Source organism: Cibotium barometz, chromosome 36, assembly GCF_041138505.1.
Source record: "Cibotium barometz isolate CiBa-2024 chromosome 36, ASM4113850v1, whole genome shotgun sequence".
Classification (NCBI taxonomy): Eukaryota; Viridiplantae; Streptophyta; class Polypodiopsida; order Cyatheales; family Cibotiaceae; genus Cibotium; species Cibotium barometz.
Genome location: NC_141081.1, coordinates 18,431,770 through 18,455,819, shown reverse-complemented (window position 1 = coordinate 18,455,819; position 24,050 = coordinate 18,431,770). Strand labels below are relative to the sequence as shown.

General features: G+C 39.0%; 1 protein-coding gene across 2 annotated transcripts; it reads left to right on the top strand.

The window, feature by feature from the left end:
* Nucleotides 1-2,581: 2,581 nt before the first annotated feature.
* On the top strand, nucleotides 2,582-8,625 carry LOC147617567 (uncharacterized). 2 transcript variants are annotated; one of them, XM_086775852.1, is made up of 6 exons: nucleotides 2,582-3,339; nucleotides 3,533-3,684; nucleotides 4,105-5,790; nucleotides 6,115-6,491; nucleotides 7,367-7,427; nucleotides 7,517-8,625. In XM_086775852.1, the coding sequence occupies exons 3-6, from the start codon at nucleotides 4,210-4,212 to the stop codon at nucleotides 8,363-8,365; spliced, it is 2,868 nt and encodes a 955-aa protein (XP_086631978.1). In that variant the 5' UTR covers nucleotides 2,582-3,339; nucleotides 3,533-3,684; nucleotides 4,105-4,209; the 3' UTR covers nucleotides 8,366-8,625. The 2 variants fall into 2 exon arrangements, with proteins under 2 accessions (XP_086631978.1, XP_086631977.1); XM_086775851.1 differs by lacking the exon at nucleotides 3,533-3,684 and having other exon boundaries at nucleotides 2,584-3,339.
* The last annotated feature ends 15,425 nt before the right edge of the window (nucleotides 8,626-24,050 follow it).

The window sequence follows — 24,050 nt, the reverse complement described above, 5'->3', positions numbered from 1 at the left end:
TGATGACAATAAACAAAAGGAACTTCTATTTGGTGAGGGAGGATCATATGGGTTATGGTGGCTAGTGAATACTAGCCTTCTTTTCTCAACTCCTTTTCAAAGCCTTCTTATGGGTGGCACTCCCTAAAGTGGCTAGACCTTGTTTTTATGAGACAGTCAAATACTTTGTTCAATGAGTATAAAGGTCATGACTCATGAGACTTTCCTTGACTAGCAAAGTTTCAAGTCTTTTCTTAACATGGTCACATAAGGCCATCAACCTATAATTTTTGCCATGAACCTATAATTAACTAGCAAAATTTTGAAATATAGCCACATATTAGAATTTTTTGAGATATAGCCATATATTAGAAAAGTTTTCCATTTTAAATAAACAAAAGGGTGTATTAGTGGAAGGTTGCTATGCTTGGGCAAGAGTTCTACCTTGTGAATCCTCCTTGAGCCTTAAGGGAGAAACATGCATTTTGATAAGGGGGTTCACACCAAGACATGCTCCAAGATTTTAAACTAGTTCATAAGATATAAGTTAACAAGATTTTAAACTAGTTCATAAGATATAAGTTAACAAGATTTACTGTGGTGGAAATGGGGTTTTGGCTCCTTGGCAATAAAATACCTTGATTTATGTTGAACCATGGCTATGGATAGAAGACTTTTCAAAGGTTTACATGCCATTTCAAAGGTATTGCAAAGGTACATGTAAAGGCTTGAAAAATGTTTGAAATACTCAATTAACATCTTTCAAGGTGTTCAATATACGTTGCGTGGAGTATCTTTCCACAACCATGACCACTAAGCTTTTCACATCATTTCGTGCCAACCATGATGATACCATATATACAAATCCTTGTGGTCAAGTTTTATAGACTTCTCATCGCTCATTGATTGCTATTAATTTGTGGTGATAGTGATCAAGAGCTTGTTGTCTATTTTTAAGTTGACTTGCCTAATGTTCACCCATCACAAATTATGAGAGCTTCAAGAACTCAAGACTTGCTAGGCCTTGCACTTGATAACAATGACAAGAATTACCTTCACTATTTTGAGTTGCATACTTTGCTAAAAAAGCATCACCACATGGCACCTATTACTCCTTGATATGTGAAATTAGAAAAGACACCCAAATTATTAGATATACTCTGAGAGAGAGAGAGAGAGAGAGAGAGAGAGAGAGAGAGAGAGAGAGAGAGAGAGAGAGAGAGAGAGAGAGAGAGAGAGAGAGAGAGAGAGAATGGCATGTTGTGCACCCCAAATTGGGAGGGATGCTTCATCGAAGACTCAAAGTGGACAAAAGTAGAATAAGATTTTAAAGTGATAGAACAAGGACTTTTAAATGGCCTTAGTACTTGGTTAGACTCTTGAGAATATACATGCTAAATTTTGTGAGTAGTTTAATTTATAACGGGAGCAATCCCAATTTTACACTAGATTGCCATTTTGTAAAATGCTTACATAATCTATTCTTAAAAACTCAAGTGAAGAGTTGGTCTTTACAACAACCATTAGCCCTTTCTCACATGCCAACTTATCTAACTTGTCATGATTTTACAATTCCTTTGAAAAAAATGGTTGGCATTTTACCACGGGTGTGCTTCACATTGTGGCAACATGAAATGCAAATCATGCACTCATGGGAAAAGGCCCTTCTTTTTTAGAATGGGGAGGGTGTTTCCACTATTGGCAAGTTTTGCTACCAAACAGTTGTGTGAAGAATGTTTGTTTGCAAGGAAAAAATTAGGGGCTATTTTTAGTCCAAGGGCTATTTTAGAGGGTCTTTGATATTGTCGGGCTTTTTAAAGAAAAATTGTCCAAAATTTTCTAGTTTTTAGTGGGTTCTGGAGACAAATTTGACAAAAGTACACTACATACTGCCATATAAGATAGAAAATTTCAAAGATTCGCCTAACTTTCTAAAGTTCTAGGTTCATATATAAAAATATTCACCAACCCATCTATACTTATACTATTTTACTGGTGTCTTATTTTGTACCTTGTTTGTTTGGTGGAGGGAATGGGAAGGGCATGCCCAGGTGTGTTTAAGGGGGTCATGGCATGCCCAGGTGTGTTTAAGGGGGTCATGGCTTGCCCATCTCTATATGGAATGGCTAGTTTATGCTGTTTCTAGTGATCTGCTTCTCGATTTTTTAAGTTATCATTTACCAAACAACAATGATATTTATATGTATTTTCTTGGATACATAGTTCAAGGATAATCAAGGTTGTAGATGGTTCGTTGTCATGCTATGTTCCACAATAACGATGCATACACATACATCCTAAAATAGAGATGGGTGTCTCTTGGATGGGCAAGACTTCTTGTCACCCATGGTGTGGAAATGTTTTTGTGTGTTGAATGGAGGTCCTTCATATGTAAACAACTTAAGGGCATCATCACTATGAACTTAATGCATGCCCAAAGATATGTAATGGTGGGTGCAAGTGATCATCAAGGTTTGAGAGCGTGTGAACAAGCTACTAGAAAAGGAGGAGATAATAAAAAACCATCTCTTTCACCCAACATCTCTCTCAACCACCACACAAACCATCCTCCTCAAAAGTCACCCACCAGCACCTTTCCCCCATATCATTGGGCCTTCTTCCTCTCTTCTCTCTCTCCCCACTTTGTTCACACCATTTGTGTGCTTCTCCCCTTGAAAACTGAGAGAGACCCTGTCTTGTTTCCATACTTTCCTTCCACCTCTGACACACACACACACACACATACAAAAGCACAAAGCACAATAGAGAGACACATACACATACACACCATTTTTATTCTCTTAGCCTAAGCACCTTTTACTCCTCTTCGCCTCATTCCTCTCTCTCTCTCTCTCTCTCTCTCTCTCTCTCTCTCTCTGCCCCCCCTCCTCAAGTGTAAACATCACCCGTCCTCCCACTGTCGTGCTCTTTCTGTGATGAAAATCGTGTTCGAAACCATCAAATCATTTTGAGCTTACCCTTTGTTTGATGACGATGATCATTGCCTGAGAAGCTACTGAAAAAAACCTCTTTTTGGGTGTCTCTGTTCTCAACGAAGGATCCCCTTTCTCTTTCTTTTCTGAACGGGATAGGGACTCCTTAGTAGTACTCTCTCTCTCTCTCTCTCTCTCTCTCTCTCTCTCTCTCTCTCTGGCATGCCCACCTGCACGTCTTTCTGAGAAGAGAAGCTTACCCTTTGTGTACATCCAAGCTTCCATAGCTCCCCCTTCCCCACCTCTCCTTCTCATGAAAGCAACATACAGTATACTGTTCCAGTAATCATTTATGATGTGCCCATCCGAATCTTTGCCTCTCAAGCTCACCTCACAGTGGAATCATGGATTTCTCTGCATTAACAAGGTACACGCCTTTAATACTTTTTTTTTGACAAAAAATGGGTTGAGAGTTGCTTACCCCTTGCCAGAAATTAAGTGTAGTTTTTAAAATAATCTAGCATTACCTGCTCATTAATCCATCCTTGCATGCTTATAATTTATTCTATTCTATCATTACATTACCCTTGTTCAAATAATTAACAGCTTAAGCTTTACAGATCCAAAGTTGTTAGAGATTTACAAATTCTCCCATTTTTACCACGATTATCTTCTGGGTTAACAGTATACACCCTTGTATAGCCTTTTAAAGGCTCATTACCAAGCCTCCGATGCTAAGAATATTTCACCCTTCGGAGAATTATAATGAAGGGTAAGGAAGAAATTACCCTTCTTAACACTGGTTTTTTTCATCCAATATTCCATCAATCTCTGTAATTGTGTAGAATTCTTGCAAATGTTTGGGTTACCCTTTCATGCAAATTCTGTTTCAGCGTTGGCAAACACCCTAGGTGTACTGTAAGGAGTAACGTGTGTGCATGTGTGTGTGTGTGTGTGAGAGAGAGAGAGAGAGAGAGAGAGAGAGAGAGAGATGATGTGTTGTTTGTTTCTTGAGTGGTGCAGAAGAGTAATTTTTAGATTAGCATAAGTTTCTACTTCTGTTTGCCCTCGGCAGGTTACATGATGTGCTTCAGTCATGCCTATTGCAGGGTTGAAACCGTACACAATCTGGTATAAAGTTGAGTTAGTCAGGAGCATAAGATCTCATTTGTGTTTGAATCATTTCATGCAGGCCATTTACATATGAAGCCACAGATGTTATGATAAAGAAAGCCCGGAACTTTCAGGCATACTACTAGCTACCAGATCCAGGCCTCAGAGTCACGCCAAAAGCCATATGAGCTCGACAAGTCACTTCAACTTCTGCAATGCGGCCAAGCTGTTAGCGGAATCAGGGAACAGCCCTATCTACCTGTACACACCCGGAGCAGGCACACAGTCTGAAAGTCCGGGTGAAGGAAAAAGTATTTCACAAGGGGATTTCTCAAGCCAGTCAACTGTGACCTCCTTAAAGACAGAAAGGTGGAGCAATACTTCGGGTGATCAGCCAGGCTTTGAGAGCAGCAGAGGCAGTCAAAGCCGCCAAGAAGCATCTCCCACTAGTATTGATAGATTAGCACTATTAGCAAGTGTAGCAAGCAATTCTGTATTTGGTTCTGGCACCTCCTCACAACCATTTACAGCAAACATGTCTACTTACCTCTCTGGCTCTAATGCTCAAGCAGAAGCATTGCAAACACTCTACCTTATGAACCCAAGCTATACTGGTTATGGAGATTCATCCAACTTGGGCAATATGGTCCTATTCAGTCCTGGAACTGGGGCTGTTGGTGCACATGGGAGCCCACTTGGGAGGTCTGATCAACAGCATCAGCAGGAGCACTTTGCTAGATTTTCCCTTCCTCCGGCTGTGACACAGTCGCCTTTACCTCATCAGTCGCATGTAGCTTCCATGTCAAACACAGATCTGGGACACCAAAGCAATTCATCAGATTTCTATGCAAGCTGTCCAAACAGTCACGGGTACAGCTGGGGTGGGGGAAATGAGTTATCATTCCTTCCTTCCAGCCATATGACAGAAGACAATCAGCCACTGGCCACTCGGGTCAATTCAGTCAAATCAGGACAGCTTTCAACATCTGACATTTCCCATTATGGTGTCGGGAGTCTTGCTCCATCATTGTTTCATGAGCAGGCGCCGCTGTTTTCAAACAACAACGTTGCTGCACATGGTCTGAACATGGAGAATTTGCAAGCTCCTGGTGCCGGTCAAATTCTCTCTCTCTCTCTTTCTCCACAGCAACCCTCGATGATGCAACAGTTACAATCCTTTCCAATGCAACAGAGTGAGTCAGCTGCAAATTTTTTTCATGGGTTACCAAATGCAGGATCAGATAGCAACCTAAACAAGGGAGTTATGTTTCCAAATAAGTGTGTTGGCGGAAGTGTAGGCAGCTCGTTCACAGTCCCGTCTTGTGACAGCGTGTTGGGAACTGGATATCAGAATCAGCTTAGTGGTACAGAAAGCAATAGACAGGGTAACATGGTGGCAAGTCATTTTACAATGGGAAGTTATGGATCTAAGTATCTAAAACCTGCACAGGAGTTGCTTAATGAGGTGGTGAATGTCAGGAGGGGTATCAAGGGCAACTCTTTGAAGCAGTCAAAGCCTCAATCTTGGATGGGGACAAGCTCTGCAAGTGATGGCTCCTTTGCCAAAGACATTATTGTAGCAGATCTTTCCAGCAAATCTGTAGTCAGCTGGAGTGGTGGGAAAGAGGAAGAGCCTATTGTCACGGCCTTACCCATTAGTGGTGCAGGCATTTCAGAACAAATGACAGAGAATGTTGAGCTCACATCAGCAGACAGGCAAGAGCTCCAAGCAAAGAGAGTGAAGCTCATGGGGATGCGTGATAAGGTGAGTAAACTTCTTAGATTTTAGGCTTACGAGCACTTCTAATGGAGCTGCCTAGTGATCTCTGTATCCTGGCTACCTGCACTCTACATTTATGCAGTGTATCATGGATTCTGTCTCTGTTAGGCTGCATACAGAACTGTTCCTGTTGATCAATGGGGCCCATCATCATCACCAATCAGGGATGGACTGGCAAATTTGCCAGTCCAACTGCTGGTGCATCCCACAGGCAGCAAGGGCTCTGTATGCAGCCGTTGACATGCATTGTTTGTCTTTTCATGCTTTATCTTGATTCACTTATTTGCAGGCTTACTTTGATCTATGTAGGTGGATCAGAGGTACAAACAATACTACCATCAAATGCAGGTTGTTGTGACATCTTTTGAATCTGCAGCAGGTTTGGGTGCAGCCACAACCTATACGGCACTTGCACTTCAAACAATTTCAAAGCATTTTCGCTGCCTCAGAGATGCAATCAGTGGCCAGATTCGGGCCACATGCAAAGCACTTGGGGAGGAAGAGGTCTCAGTGCTGGCAAGGGGAGGCACGTCAAAATTGGGCTTTATTGATCAGCAGTTGCGCCAGCAGCGTGCCTTGCGGCAGCTGGGGATGATGCAACAGCAAGCTTGGCGACCACAGAGGGGTCTTCCAGAACACTCGGTGTCCATTCTCCGAGCTTGGCTATTTGAGCACTTCCTTCACCCGTAAGTGTGTTCTGATAAGCTTTTTTTTCTTTATAGAATTAGAGGATTTCACACGGGATTTTATGTGCTATTTGAATGATTGTTTTGATTACTCTCCTATACCCCCCCCCCCCCCCCCCCTTCCCCCCTTCTCACTTAATTCATTATGAAAGAGCTTTGTGGAAATTTACACCCTTTCCTGAGGGTCCTCTTATGATGGGTGTGCTGAGCACATTAGCCAGTGGGATGGTTAATGAAAGCTACCTAACTATAGCCATCAAAATGTCCCAACTGTATGAAAGTGGCAACCCCCAAAATGTTTTGAAAATGGCAAAAAAATGAAAATGAAAATGGATCCCAATGCATGTCATCATACCAGGTCATAGGGTTAGTTACGCTTTAGCACTTTGCATTTTTAGAGGCTCTTGCTTGAACAGGATCAAGTTGATGATGCACGAGTCTGCAGTGTGAGTACAAGTTGGTTCAAGGCACACGTGACAATAGTCAAAATTTTATCGCCACTGCACTTAGCCCCTAAAAATGGGGTACACATGACAACTAGTCAAAATTTTATAATTCTAACCCAACCTTAATCTGATGTGGCATTTCTAATATGGCCTTCTCCGACTTGCCAACCCATGCTTTCCAATCCGTAGGCTGGTAAGTTGGGTTGCGAATGTCTCAATGGGATCAGCAACTGCTCCTCTCAGGCAAAAACATGGAAATGGGGTTGGGACCTTGCCTGTTACAGAGTTTTGACAACCCATGTTTTGTGTTCTAGATGAAAGTGACGATGATGATCTACAGATTCTTGTGCTGAAACTTTGTATAGTGTCTGATTTTTTTGGGTGCCCAATGTGTGTTGACAAGCACTGGGGTGAACTGTTTTGACACAGTTATCCGAAGGATGCCGATAAAATATTGTTGGCCAGGCAGACTGGGCTCACTCGCAATCAGGTAAACAGGCTGGACAATGCTCCAGTTTGGAATCTTCAATTGTACCATGGAAACATAAGTACATAGTATTTCTCTTTGTGAACTTGCAGGTATCGAACTGGTTCATCAATGCACGAGTACGCCTCTGGAAGCCAATGGTGGAAGAGATGTACTTGGAAGAAACAAAGGAGGGAGATGCTGATGGAGCAGATAAATCAGGTGGAGATGAAGGAGACATTAGTGAAGGGGGGACGGTGGGCTTTATGGATGGTGGAGCAAACAGTGAAATGAGTAAGCCTTTGAAACAAGCTAAGTTGTCTGATGAAAACCATGAAGGCTTTCCTGAAGCAAATTATGCCTCAGATATGCTACAAGGTAGAAATCTGACTGGCTCTCCATCTGATAGCCTTTTGTTCCATGAGAAGGAAAGCACGAGGCAAGGAGTCATGAAACCCAAGCACAGGCTTCAGGATACATCATCTTTGTTGTTCCCTAGTTCGAGCACAGGGATTGATTTCAAACCTGATGGAGCTCATGGTGAGGATGTCCTTGAGCATGAAATCAAAATCAGGACAGAGGACAGTTATAGAGTGCCCTATGGCATCGCACACAATGGCTTTGTTCAAGCAGACCATCTTAATCTTGCTGGGTATGGATCATACCAGGTTAGCGGCCTGAACAGATATTCGGAGGAGAGTTTTGCTCCAAGCTATGCTGCCAATGGTGGCGTGTCCCTCACTTTAGGCCTGCAACACCAACACTGCGAGGGGCTGTCTTTCTCAGGAGCCCAGCAACATTATGGGCAAGGGCAGGCACATCTATCAACAGGCAGACGGGAAGAAGGTGGAGGTGGTTCTGCAGATTACTACAGCGTGAACGAAAGCAGTTATGAAGCTTTGGGTCTTCAGAATCGAAAGCATTTTCCACCTCATATGCTTCGTCATGACTTTGTTGTATAGGTGGCGAATGTGCTATTCAAAGGCTGGCATTTTTCATCTTGTTATGTTGAGCTCTTTACCTTGTTAAGCTCTGTAACTTTACCATAAGAACTCTCCATTATAGCTAGTACTATTATCTTCCACCCCGATGTACCCTTGCTTCTGAAGAGAGTGTGAACTCTACGAAGAGCATTGTCATTACACCACACTCGATGTAAATTAGCAATATGGAGGTCTTTGTAAAGCTATCTATAAGAAATCAGACATGAGTCTGTTTTGCATGCTGCACATCTTATTGTTGTTGTTTATCTTGTAAAGATAACGGTTGGATCTATGGCTTTCTTAATGGGTTAGATTGGAAATGCTGGAGGGTAGATGTCTGCACAAACCTTGGCAGGCTTGTCTTGGAAGGAAACTTAGGCAAGGCCACTGTATGACACAATTATCATTGCAGACCTTTGACATTTGAAAGACTGGGAAAACAAAAGAACTCGTACATTATCCCTATAGATATTGTAGATGGCTTGGGAAGGATAGGTCTTTTGGGTGGACAACTGTGGGCTGATTGTATTTAGGTTTAGGGTCAGAAGTGTGTGCGTGTAATGGGACCCTAGAGCCTACTCGTTTTGTAAAAGGAACCCTTATGGAATGAGAAGTAAACACACTTGGCTTGACTTATTATTTGGTTCCTTTGTTTTATTAGTATTTTACTCTTTGATTAGCATCTTATTAAGCTCAATTAGGATCCCGAGTGTAGCTATAGCTTGGAAGGACCTTCCCTCCCCGAGGTCCACATCGCCCCCACTTCCTCCTCATGCCCTCCACTTCCACCTCGACCCTCTTGCTTCACCACCTCTCCCCTCCATTTCCACTCCTTACTCTCCATTCTCACCACTGGCCGCCCACTTTTCCCAGCCACAAGCCGCCAACCACCATTGCAGCAGCCATGGGCTGTCATTGGGCTGACGCTAGAGTCACAAGCCGCCAACCACCATTGCAGCAGCCGTGGGCTGTCATTGGGCGACGCTAGAGCCTCAAGCCACCAACCACCATTCCAGCAACGCCATCATCACCACAGGTGGTGTCCGGTACACCCCCCTCAACTGCCTACACAGCATCCTCGGAAAGCCACCAACCACCATTGTGGCAGCGCCATCATCACCACAGGTAGGCCGGGATGCCGCCCTCCACTGCCTACACAGTAACCTCGGTTCGTCACTTCCATTCCAGCGCAACAGGGCCCTTCCATTACCATCGCAGTACCTAGAGACATTGATGCAGGGCCGCTGACTGCAACCTATCGCTTTGACACTGTAGCCCACTCACCGCCCATGGCTGCGTCCCCGCCCTCATTGCACCGTCGATTTCTAATGCAGGTCTGCCATCTGCCCGTTATTGCGGCCACCGCTAGTCTCCGCCAGGCGTTGCTTCGTTGCCAGGCGCACACTTACCTCGATGCTGACGCTGTCCCATTTGGTTGCTAAACCTGCTGATGCCGCCACTACTGCTCCGCTCAATGCTAAAGCTTTTGGCATTGCCTGCTACGGCACAGTCCCACCCTGCATACAAGGCACAACTTGGAAGGGTGGCTCTCGGCCACTCAAAGCCAATCCTTAGTAGAATCTACTAATCTCTCTCACACACACACACACACACACACAGCGTTCATGTTTTCCTCTACTATTTACAAAGAGCCGGGAGCGTAGAAAACGACATTGCGACACTCCACCACTCGGTCGCCAACCCATCGACGAAGGAGATGACAAGCTGGTGCAGGGAGCGGGTACTCGCTTACAAAACCAGCATGATTTCTTAATCGGGGTTTTGAACACATAAATCAATGTTCTATTTTTGGGGTGTGTTCTTCTATTGGCCTTGTGTATATTTTATTACTTATAGTCCAAAACCCAACTTATTTGATTAATGCATTCATAGGGCCCACTTTGCCTTAGGTCTGGATTTTCAAAAAATAATAAATCAATGTTCTATTTTTGGGGTGTGTTCTTCTATTGGCCTTGTGTATATTTTATTACTTATAGTCCAAAACCCAACTTATTTGATTAATGCATTCATAGGGCCCACTTTGCCTTAGGTCTGGATTTTCAAAAAATAATAATTCACATAAACAAAATTAAAAATATCTATTAAATGTATTTTTTTCCTTGAATTGAATACGACCCATGTGCTTGTGTAGGCTAGAGTTTTATATCGAGTATAGGAAGTTGCACCAAGTGCATGTGTGCCTATAAGGTACAATTACCTTGCTATCAAGGCTCCATGCATTAGGGTTCCAAGATGATTAGTAGGGTGTTATGATCTTATCTCATCATTCTTAGAGAGCATTGTTTGATCACTCACAAGAGGGGAAAGTGGGCAAAGTACTCAAATTTGTTCTTTTAGCCTGTATTATTGAGCCTTAATGATATCAAGACTCAAAACTACATAATTTAATCGAGATGATTAATTTAATTAGTATTATCGAGTCAAAACCAAGTTGATGACGATTAACATAGACTACTTTACGCATGTCACAATCCATAACATAGGCACAATCCATAAGAAAGCCTCATAAGAAGGAAAGGGCCCATTCTGGGAATTTCAAATCTTTTAGAGGAAGTGTTCGAAGTCTCAGTCAAATCCATATGTTTCTTTTTCTTTTATAGAAATTAAACATAAAAGACAATTGATACAAACACGCAACTCAAATAATACATACAAAAGACTCAAAACACATGATAAAGACATAGACATAAGGGCTCGTTCAAATAAATTTTAATTCCTTGAGGGGAAACACACCAACTCTCATCCTCTTTCAAGTGTGATTTTTTTCTCTTTCTAGTTGAGATACTTGATAAAGAAACATGATTGAGATACAAAACACAATTGAATGACATAGAAGGCCCCTTCTCCTTGATTTTATATTTCTTTGAAAAGAAGCATGCCAACTCTCATCTACACTGGTTTGTTCTTGATTTTGTAGTTCTTCACAAAAGAAGCACGCCTACACTAACGTGTGGCTTTTTTTCTCTTGTTCTTTTTTCATTTGGTTTAGATATACAAATGTGAAATGATGACTCAAATGCTTGACTTGATACATGATTGAGACACTAAAAACAAAGGTGAAGGGGTATTTTTAAGAAAGACACATAACTTTTGTGAATGCTTTATGACTAGGGTCCATGGCACATACAATTTATTTGTATAAAAAACATCTACTTCAATAGAGATCTACATAATGGTTCTCATAATTTAAGTACTTTGTAATAGTAAATAACTTCATTACAATGTGTGTAAATATAAGCCTAAAAATATTGATGAATGGAGGGAGATTTTTTTGGGAGATGGGGATGTGTTAACACTATAAAAAATGGTCTCAAAGAAAGAGATATTTTGGGATTATATTATGTGGGGAAATAGGGGAGAGGGGGGTGTGCACATAAAGAAGTTACCATAGATGGCCAAAGTAAACATTGGGTTTTTTTACAAGGGAGTGTATCTTCTTAGATTGTGGTGTGGGAAATTATGGGCCATATCTCTTCACCACTTGTATACACATTTCAAGGGAAAGTTCCACTTGTACACAAATCACCAAATGGCACAAAAGAAAAATCCTCTAAGCAAGGTTGGCATGTTACATGGCTAGAGGCCACATATAATCATAGATTGTAGAGATTGCTAGATGATGCCAATCATCTAGGAGGTGAAAGTTTATTTAGGTGTAAAGTGGGAATAGTGAAGGCTTGCATTCTTATAATTGATGCTAACATTTGCATGATATTACAAGTGATAGAATCTTGTACCAACGTTTATAGGGGGTGGAACTTGTGAACAAACTAGACATCATTAAACATGGCATAATTTTTGGGGATGGAAACTTTAGGAACAATGAGACACAATTTCAAGTCTATTGAATCACGAAATCACCCTCATAGGACTATGAAAATGTTAAATGATGGGTGATCATTTGTTAGCAAAGTTTCATCCTTGAAAAGAAGACCTTGGATATCGTCATCATGCTTGATAAGACTGATGAGTCTATGTGGTGATATACATGGTCACAATGACATCATTAATAAAGGCACATTAGTGTAAAAATTCAAAGATATATCTTTTTCACAATGCAAGCCATAATTTAGAAAGAGACTACTTAGTACAAACATCTTTTTCTTGGGCTTCTATGATGAGGGTCTTTTTGGAAGCTCAGTCAACCTATGAATGACTTGAGTATGAAGATCTTAGTTGTTGATTGTTATGTGGAAATCTTGGTTGTTGAAAGCCCATTTTCACTTGTTGGAGACAAGGGTGCTATAATCAAGTGAATTTGGACCTTAAAAACATTTTTAATTGATTGAAGATAGTTAAACACACTAATTTAAATATGTCATATGAAAAAGTCTTACATGGACAAAGCATATGTCTCTCTCAAGAAAGCCATTCTAGGGTATGCTACCCACGTTTCTATATATCTTTGGCAAAAGAGTTGATAGAAAGAGTCCAATGCTCACTTGAAATAAGGCCTCAAGCCAAGTTGGTTCCCCCACCACTAACCTTTGTATACCCCCTTCCTTGTTCTCTTTCACACGTCCCAAGCTACAACTCACAAGCCACAACTAGTTGTTGATGTTCAAACATAAAAGTTGATAATTGAATGATTAAATTGTGATAAAAACATGGTTTTTTAATCATAGGCACATGCAAAGGGACCTTGTAGATGATAGTTATATAGATATGTCACTATTAAATGTGATTAAAGAGAAGCTAAATATTGTGTTTTTTTTGGCCGAATGTTCATCCATCAAGTCTATTTTGCACCCCCATTGTCCAACAAAACCAAGGATCTCCAATGTTGATTGATGTGGGTAAGTGATGGGGCTCAATTGCCTCCTTCAAACCAAGGGGGCTTGTGACATTCTAATCATGATGTCAAAAAACTAATTGTCTTTATCCTAATGAGTTCAGAGCCTCTCTTCCTTTTCATCTCTCAAGTAACAAGGTGCTTTGAATTTCTCCCCATGCAATGTAACTTTTGTCATTATAAAGAGGCTATCCTACCATAATCTATTATTATAGACTTCATTTCTATTTTGGTGGGGGCGGCACAAAGCTAACAAAATATGCTTTTGATTAAGTTTCATATAATTATTGCTCTAAACTCACTCTTATGCCATGAACGTCCATTATCAATGCATTAAACCCCTCACTTATGAAATCAACCTTGATTTTCAAATGCACTAAACCCCATTAGTTTATAATGACAGATTTCCCAATATTTCACCTTTTCTCATGTGATGGAGATTGTGCACAAAAGTGAAGAGAATTTTTAAGATTGTATAAAAAAGATTATGGTTATGGCATCATCCTAGCGCAGGGACAAGCTACCCAAAGGCTCTCTTTATTCCATTGTTGAACAGTAATAATACGTCCAACTTTAATTTAATGTTTGAAGTGTTGGTGTATGCGTGTAATGGAGCCAAATTTTTATTTGCCCAAATGAGAAATAACTTATTATACATTGGACATATTGTTGTGTTAGAAGGAGAGCCGATTGTTGTCTAATATTGGTATGGAAATATATAGTGCGCTAGGATTCCAATTTTTCCAAATTGCTTTCTAGAATTAAACAATATATTAATTTTTGAAGGGCACCCTCATGAATTTCATAATGAGGATTCCTAGGAATGGAGACAAAGAGGGGGAGGGGGGGGATTAGCATGTGATAAAATATTAACTACTTTATTCCCCCCCCAAAAAAAAATTAACTATTTTGCTGACAAATTTTTTATACATCCAACTACCCAATTAGAGGTAGGAAGGGGATATTATGAGAGTGAAAGTGACCGGATGACTGGAACTGGAACAGTGGGCTTTATTGCTAAAGATAATTTATTAGCTATGCCAACCTTAGTTAGCAAAGCAATGAATGTCCACATTGCATTCTCAAATTGCATGGGACCCAACAAAAACAAACAAGGGAATGGGCCCTTTGAAAAGGAATAATCTACCCAAGAGTAGTTGAATTAGCTATTGTGGTCGCCCACCTCAACCATAGACATGGGCAATTAGAATCAATGCAACCAACTTTTTTTTGTGTCCTCTTAAAATAAAATTTTAAAAAATGATAGACAGCATGGCCTTCCATGTCTCTCCCCATCACTTATATTCCCATGTTGAACTGCTTATGTTATGTTGCAAGCAAAAGGAGAAGAAGCAATTGTACCCATTTTTTGCATTTTAATATTTTAAGTGGCTTAAGTGCCATTTTTAATGCATAATGTCTTATCTACTTTCTTAGTGACACACACCACCTTGATTGTTCTTACCACACCTAGCCTTGAGATTTTATTACCATCGATCCGTATCCTTTGAGGCTTATCTCAACCTGGCACTCATTTGATGATTTCCTCATCTTCATATATCTCATGTTGGTTGCTTGCCTCTTTAGTATAATCTCAATACCCTCCTTTCTCTCTTTACCCAACAAACACTGCTTTTTGTGGTTGCTTCATAGACCAATTAGAGGTAAGATGTAGTTGTGATAATTAAGCATAATTTTATGTTGCTTTATGTGGCAAAGTTGCTTTTATGTTTGTGTCTTTAGGACCCGAAAGTGTACTAATAAATGTAGAAAATATGATCTTATGTTGAGAAATGATGATTGTTGAGAAGTCTATTGTGAGTGAGATTTTAAAGATACAATTGTTGTAATGTTTATATGCAACTAAACATGATCTTTTAAATATACAAATGTTGCAGTGTTTATACATAGAAGCTACACCCATGCTCTTTTACTTCTTGTTTGAGGCTTTGTAAGTAAACATGGCCATACTTATTACTAAATGCAAAATTTAAAAGGACTAAGTTCCAATAAACAACTATAAACTAGATGTATTTAAGTTGACGACTTTGTGTAAGATGTCAGCATTGGTCTCTAGGTAGCCTCATAGATCTCATTTGTGTTATGCTACAATCAACTAAGCAAAGCCAAGCTTCCTTTTTTTAAGATATATTTTCTCTTTCCTCAAAAAAGAAGCAAAAGCAAAGACTAGACAAGCCAAGCTAATAAGAGAAAATAGTGATGTTGACCAAGTTAATATTTTTAAGGATGATAATTTGACAAAAAGAGATGATGATTATGAATCCATTAAACAAACTAGACAGACTAGGCTTTGTGCAATGCTAAGTGGTGCATTGTTGAGATTCAAAAAATCCAAGATCTAGTCATGATATATTTGCACATAAAATGTGTGAAATATGAACTAAACAAGTTTAATACCCTAGCTAAATGTGTTAATGAACCAAAAAATGTATGTTGTTGGTTGCATAGATCTTAAGATTCACACTGGAAATATTCACTTGCTCTTTACAGCACGAGTAGGAAGAATGGGTGATATTGGGACGAGGATGGATATGGAGATTCAAGATACCATCAATTGAAGTGATCAAAGTGTGGTATTGAAGTTGACCAAAGGACAGAAGGAGACTCAATGCACCATCAATTGAAGTGATCGACGTGTGGTATTGAAGCTGACCAAAGGAAGGACCACTATAATAACATACATAACCCCTTGTCATCATTGATAATAATAGACTCCACTAGTTAACCTAATGATGAAGAATAAGTCGAATGCACAAAGGGTATAGCTAGATTTTTTTGATAGCAAATGGTAAGTTAAGAAAACAAGTTGTTATTCATTATGCAATCGAAAAGAATCTAATCTTTAATGAAAACATGAAAAAAGTTGGGTACACTGATGCTAATTGCTTGTAAATCTTGTGCTACTTTCGATCATGGTATTGAAGTACCTTGTCTTAAGTATTTTTAACATAAATTTACCTTGGCATAATGCGAGAAAGTGTAGTTTTTTTTTGTGATTAATGCTAGTACTATACAAGTTAGCAACAAAATGGTGATAATGAACATTGATAGCCATTCATACACAAGACCCAACCTCTACACAACAATAAATTATAATGTTAGAGAACCCTTACATCAATCATAACCGAATTCCCCAAACAAAGCACAAATCAATGACAACCATTCCCCATCTACACAAAACACTATCATAAGAAAAGTTTGACAACATCACAGCCTCTATCATTAAGACCCTTTCCACAATAGCTCCACAAGTTTATAACCCAATCACTCCACAAGTTTAATACAAGTCACCAACAAGGAACAATCCTTACTAGCTTTGGGTGCATGAAGGTAAGACAAATATTAACAAATCATCAACTAAAGCTTAGAGGAAATTCTGGAAGGTCAATAAAAATTCTACAAAGACTCAACTTGAGAGATGGATGGTACCTGAGGATTTGTTAAAACACAAGCATTAGGTTACAAAAAGCTCAAAGGTGTGTTCGAAAGTTTATTACACTGAAAAGCTACTGCAAAACCAAAGATTAAATCTAATAGTAATAATCAGCAAAGATGGGTGCCTAAATATATACTTTATTCTCAAGGGTACTACTATCAAGGTGGACGAGGAAATTTGGCTATCCAAGCAGGCAAGTCATATCAGCACATTGTCAATAAGGTACCAAAAAACTTATAACTACTACAACAAAAGATTAGCTTCTAACTACAAGCTTTCCCTATGAGATATCCAAAAGAATACTTGCTTCAAGATGGTAAGCACTCTAAGTGTTGGGGTGAAATTGATAACAAAAGGCGTACTCCATGAAGGGTAAAGATGGTAGAAACACAAGAACCTATGACCCAAAAAGTTAGGTACTATACTATAAGAACCTATGACCCAAAATGGTGGAGTACCATAAGAACTTGAATAGATCGGTCCCTCTACATTAAACAAATAAAAAAGAAAGCTCTCAAATTAAAACCCTGATAAAGGGATATACAAAACGAGATAACTACAAGAGCCATGGTGAAAAGAGCCATGATATAAAAGTACCTCCCACAACTGTAGGTAAAGATTATGCACCAGTGACATCTAGAAGTCTATGGTCCTCGACACATTAGGTTCCACTTCCACAAAAACTAGAATGGACCACTCTTAATGTAAAAATCAATGGGGGGATGCAAAAAATTGGTTTCGACAACTAGTATAAAGACCACTAGGACTAGGAATTACAAATTTCAGAACCAAAAGTAAAATTTTCCTTAAGTCATCTTGTACGCGTACGATCAAATCATACAACATGTATCTTTCAACCCTACACATACACAATAATATAATGGATAGCGTACAATATCAATTGGTGAAAACTTCTATGAAATGCAAATGTAATCCATCATCTGACAAACAATTCTACTTGTATGTCATATAGTTCCACAGTTTCAATGAGACATGTCTAGCATACACCACGAACTCTCCATGTATAACACCAAACACTATGACATCCATGTACAAGGCCAAAGACAGTGACACATATCCAACATATAACTCTGTCGTATGATTGTGTGCAACCATACAGCTAAAGTTTTTTGTTATTTCTTGCAATGTCTCTTGTAAAATAGATGAGCTTGCTTTGATGAAAAACACAAAGAAGTTAAGAAAATTTGTAAGAGTTTGATCTGTCAACCATTCCCCATCTACACAAAACACTATCATAAGAAAAGTTCGACAACATCAAAGCGTCTGAAGCTTAGAGGAAATTCTGGAAGGTCAATAAAAACTCTACAAATCCTCAACCTTAGATATGGATGGTACCTGAGGATTTGTTAAAACACAAGCATCAGGCTACCTGAAGCTCAAAGGTGTGGTCCAAAGTTTATTACAATCAACGCTGAAAAGCTACTGCCACCAAAGATTAAATCTAATGGTAATAATCAACGCTGAAAAGCTACTGCCACCAAAGATTAAATCTAATGGTAATAATCAACAAAGATGGGTGCCTAAATATATACTTTAATCTCAAGGGTACTAGTATCAAGATGGACGAGGACATTTGGCTACCCAAGCAAAGGCATACATCTCAACACATTTCAATAAGGTACCAAAAAAAGTTATAACTACTAAAACAAAAGATCAACTTCCAAACGACAAGCTTGCCCCCTATGAGAGATCCAAAAGAATACTTGCTTCAATATGGTAAGCACTCTAAGTCATGGGGTGAAATCGATAAAAAAAAACTCGTACGCCATGAAGGGTAAAGATGGTAGAAACACGAGAACCTTTGACCCAAAAAGGTAAGGTAGCTACTATACTATAAGAACCTATGACCTGAAAAGGCAGAGTACCATAAGAACTTGAATAGATTGGTCCCTCTACATTAAAGAAATAAAAAAGCAAGCTCTCAAATCAATACCCTAATCAAGGGATATATAAAACAAGATAACTACAAGAGCCATGGTGAAAAGAGCCATGATATAAAAGAACCTCTTACAACTGTAGGTAAAGATTATGCACCAGTGATCTAGAAGTCTATGGTCCTGGACACATTAGGTTCCACTTCCACAAAAACTAGAATGGACCACTCTTAGTAAAAATAAATGGCTGGATGCAAAAAAATTGGCTTCTAGCTACTAGTATGAAGACCACTAGAACTAGGAATTACAAAAATAAGAGCCAAAAGTAAAATTTTCCTTGTCAACTTTTACGCGGAAACATTTGTAGGGAATGAACATGGGGAGTGTGATAATGAGAGTGACAGTGACACATTTGTGAAGGAGAGAACATCGGGAGTGGTCAACCAAATAAAGTAGCATCATAGAGCTCGGCTTGATGTGGGTAATTAGTAAGTTCTTTAAGGCATCTTTAAGGCAATTATGCACTCATTATTGCTTAGGTCAGGGTGGGGAGTAAATCTAGTATGTTATAGCTCCACATATGAGGCTACTCTTTTTGTTACACAGATAAGTAGTGCTTTGCTTCAATTGGATATATGAGATTAATCATGAGCTCCTCAAAGAAACATCTACTCTCATCCAAGTAGATGGGAGGATTGAAATACCTCCCATAAACATTGACTGTGATAATGTGTCGGGGGGAATCCACATATGCACATGTGCACATGGAAAAACCCCAATGTAATTTTTACACATGGCAACACATCTATTAATATTAAATTTTATTTTATAATTTCTCAGGTTTCCAAGTTCCTAATTACAAATTCTCATATTTTCTACCTAGAAATATACATCCAAAAATCAATATCTTAGCTACACTAGGGAAGAGGGGCATTATAGTTGCTGTCATCAAATTGTCATTGTCGACCTTAATTCCAATATAGTTGGGTCAAACAATCCACCTTAATTCCAAGAGGGAAATTATAGTTGGATGTTATCAAATTTTCATTGTCAACCTTAATTCCAATATAGCTGGGTCAAACAATCCACTTTAACTTAGTAGAGACTTACTAATTTCCTTTCTTTAATTTGTGCTTGAGTTGAAGCTTTATAGATTTGGTAGAGGTTTAAACATGTTGGAAAAACATACTTTGGATTTTCAAATTCTTGGATAATACCATAGCTAGTGACAGAGATTGCTAGGCAGTGCATGTCATGATAATATATTTTAAGTCCTCTAGAAAAATATTATTTATCCCCTCTTGAGTAATTTGGGGACGCCTAGATTACTCTTGCGTCATGCCGGCTAGGTTAATATCGTGGGTGACACCACTATAAATATTAATACGTGCGGTATATGACGTATGTTTGAGGCCACCTATGATTATTTCAGTTAGGTTTGTATGGCAGGGTGATTCCTGGGGTACTTACGCCTGGTAGTCATGAGTTGGTGATGATTTGTGCCTGTTTAATATTTGTGGGATTAATTTAATAATTAATTGGGCTTATATTTTCAGGTGATGAAGACTATGGGAATTGAAGAGTTTACTTTGGAAGAAATGTCTTGGATCAACACATTTCATTTTTGGCAAGCATAGTAGCTTGTAATCTTATTAAATGATTTTTCCATTTTGAACATTAGGAAAGATACATTTATTTTTGTGGAATTTATTAAAGCCTATGGCTTTACCCTAGTCCCAATTTGACACTCTATTTTTGTTAAAGAAGAGTGTCGTGCTCTCTAAAAAGCACACCTTGTATTTTGGGGGCTATGGCCTAATTTTGGTGAAAAGGAAAGCTAATAAAGAAATACTCTTGTGTGGGGAGAGGCCACGCACAAGAGGGGGGAAGATTGCACCCAATATGGTCTTTTTGGAGCTAAGTATTTTTGTTTAAGTGTTTAATTTTTCATTTGCTTTGATTTAGTTGAAGCTTACAAGCAATGGTTTTTATGATTGAATTAATTCTCTATCTTTCCACAATCAATTCCTAGAATAAGATTCCGGTTGCAGTGGTATCAGAGCTTGGGCTAGGAGATTTGTGGAGAAGGTAGGAAAGGGCTTCAACTTCTCAAAAAATCAAGAAAGTGCAGGAATTTATCCAGTGGACAGAAGGGTGTTTTGCAGGTCTTTACCCAAAGGTCAAAGATTCAAAACTAGATCTACTCTCAAACCCACTCACCACCCTGCAAAACCATCCCTCTTTATCAAAAAGCGGTTTTTCCAAATACTCTGTGAAATCAAAATCTGACCGTATGGATGAAATCCTCATAGCCAAAAACCTCACGGGTAACTCTCAGAAATCAGAAAGCTTCAAGGTTGAGTGAATCTATAATGGATGGAGCAGATAAATCCATGCAAAAGACATTATATAAACCACAATAATCTTTTGGAGCAAGGAGCGCACGGCGGCAGCCTGCCGGCGCAAAAGCGTGGAGTGGAGAAGAAGAAAAAAAATTCAAGTCTAATCTCCATAATCTAATTTCTCTCTTAATCCACTTTCTAATCAAGTTTACTTTTCCCAATCCCCATGCAAGTCACATCACTCCTTTTTCAACCTCTACTTTTCCCAATTTCCAAATTTGAGGAGAAATTCAAAGGTTTTCCAATTCTGAAAATTTCTGGGTGCAGAAAAGTGATTTACAGGTTTTAAAAAGCTTGGAAATTGCCTAAAAAAAGGCTAGAAAATTCCGAAATCACTTCTGAAAAATTCTGAAAATTTCAGAAAAAATATTACAGAGTTTGGGCAAGGTTTACAAGACTGTTTCAGCAGGTTTCAAAGTGCAGAAAAAATTATTTCATCAACAATTCGACTAGCCCAAGACTCTCGAATCACGCGGAATCGTTCGGGATTTGTTTGAGGCGACGAGAATTCAACACCAGCAGAGCAGCAGCTCGAGTCAACATGATTGAAGAAGACGACAATGAAGAAGAATCATTCGAGCAATTCCGATCCAGATTACTCAGAACAAGAAGGTAAACCTCATGTTCATTCTTTGCTTAAAATAAAAGGAACGATAAATGGACATGAAGTTTTTATTTTGCATGATGATGGTAGTACACATGATTTCATTTCTGAAAAGGTACTTAGAGCATTAAATCTTCATTCTTTACCTACGCACTATAAAGTCAAAGCAGCATTTACTGGAACAAAGTACAATTGCATGCAAGTAGTGAAAGATTTGGATTTATGCATCAAACCTTTAACAGAAAAGAGGGATTTCTTAGTTGCACCTTTACAAGGGGTAGATATAATTTTGGGTATGCCTTGGAGACACAAATACAATCCTATTATAGACTATGACACTCATAGTATTTCTCTAAGGAAGGACAATGAAGATATTATCCTCCAGTGTCAAGTCAAAGGAGAAATGAGTCCTTTGTTGAGTCACACTCAAGCAAAGAGAGCTCTAAGAAAAAGAGATAAGACTTATATGGTATGGGTTAACCAGCTTGATGCTGAGTTGGACACATCCAAAAGACCAAAGTTTGATTCTCTTATCTCCAAATTTAGTGACTGTTTCATGGAAGATCTGCCTCCAGGATTACCTAAGTCTAGGCCTGAGGATCATAGCATTGACTTATTGCCTGGAAATTCCCCGCCTTGTAAAGCTCCCTATAGAGTCAACAATTTAGAGCAAAGAGAAATCCAAAGCCAAATAGAAGACTTGCTAGAGAGTAGTTCACCTTTTGGAGCTCCAGTACTTCTTGTTAAGAAGAAGAACGGAACTTACTGAATGTGTGTAGACTATCGTGCATTGAATAAGATTACTGTCAAGAACAGATATCCTATTCCTAGGGTAGATGATCTTCTTGATAAGCTTAGAGGATCAAAGGTCTTTAGCAAGATTGACCTAAAGTCTGGGTATCATCAAGTTCGTATGACTCAATCTGACATTTTCAAGACAGCTTTTAGAACCCAAACTGGTCATTATGAGTTTTTGGTTATGCCATTTGGTTTGACCAATGCTCCAGCTACTTTCAGCCGTATGATGAATCGTATATTCCTTAAGTTTCAAAGTTTTGTTATAGTGTTCTTTGATGACATTCTTGTTTTTAGCAAGGATCGACAAGAGCATGAACAACACTTGGAACAAGTGTTCAATCTTTTGAGAGAAAATGAATTGTATGTCAATCCTGAAAAGAGTTCTTTCTTTCAAGAGGAGATTGAATACTTAGGTCATATAGTGTCGACCGAAGGGATTCGTGTAGATCCTAAGAAAATTGAGTGTATTGCTTCTTGGCCTACGCCTAGAAACATACATGATCTTAGATCTTTTCTTGGCTTATGTAGTTATTATAGGAAGTTCGTCAAGAATTTTGCTTGTATTGCCAATCCTTTGACTGAACTCCTTAAGAAAGCTACAAATTTCAATTGGACTGATAAGCAAGATAAATCTTTTGCAACACTCAAGAATGCTTTAACACAAGCACCAGTTCTCACATTACCTGATTTTCAAAGACCATTCTTTATAGTAGTGACTGATGCTAGTGGCAAAGGATTTGGAGCTGTTCTTATGCAAGACAACCATCCTATTGCATATCAAAGTAGAAAGCTTAAGCCTGCAGAGCAAAATTATAGCACTTATGACAAGGAATTAGCAGCAGTAGTGCATGCTTTGAAAATCTGGAAGCATTACCTAATGGGCTCTGAATTTCTTATCAAGACAGACCAACAAAGCATTAGGCATTTGCTTACGCAACCTCTTATTTCAGATAGACATATCAAATGGGCAGCTTTCATTCAAAGTTTCCAACCTATGATTCAATATCAACCTGGAAAAAAAAATGTTGTTGCCGATGCTTTGAGTCGAAGACCAAATATCAACAACATTTCTATAATTGAAAGTGAATCATTTGTCCTCATGAAAGAAACTTACGAAGTTGATCCAGATTTTTCTCAAATACGGATTAAATTGCGTGAAAACAATTGGACACCTCAAGGAAGTTATTCTCATAATGATGGCTATCTTTTCTTTGAGAAGAGATTGTGTGTTACTCAACCTTATAGACAGCTTGTCTTGGAAGAGATGCACCAACCACCATTTGTGGGACATAGAGGAGTTTCCGCAACACTTCAAGTAGTTTCTCGAGAATTCTATTGGCCCCATTTGAAGAATGATGTAGCTAAGTTTGTAGCTGAATGTAACATTTGCCAAACAATCAAAAGCTACAAAGGCAAAGCTTTAGGATTGCTTATGCCTCTACCTATTCCTGATAGACCATGGGAACAAGTGTCTATGGATTTCATTACTGGCTTCCCTACTACTTCCAGTCACCATGATATGATTTGGACAATAGTGGACAGATTTAGTAAGCAAGCCTATTTCATTCCATGTAAAAAGACACTAACTTCTCAGCAAGCCGCGAACATATTTGTTAAGCAAATTTTTGTTCATCATGGTCTACCCAAAGTGATAGTTTCTGATAGAGATTCTAAATTTTGTAGTCACTTTTGGGT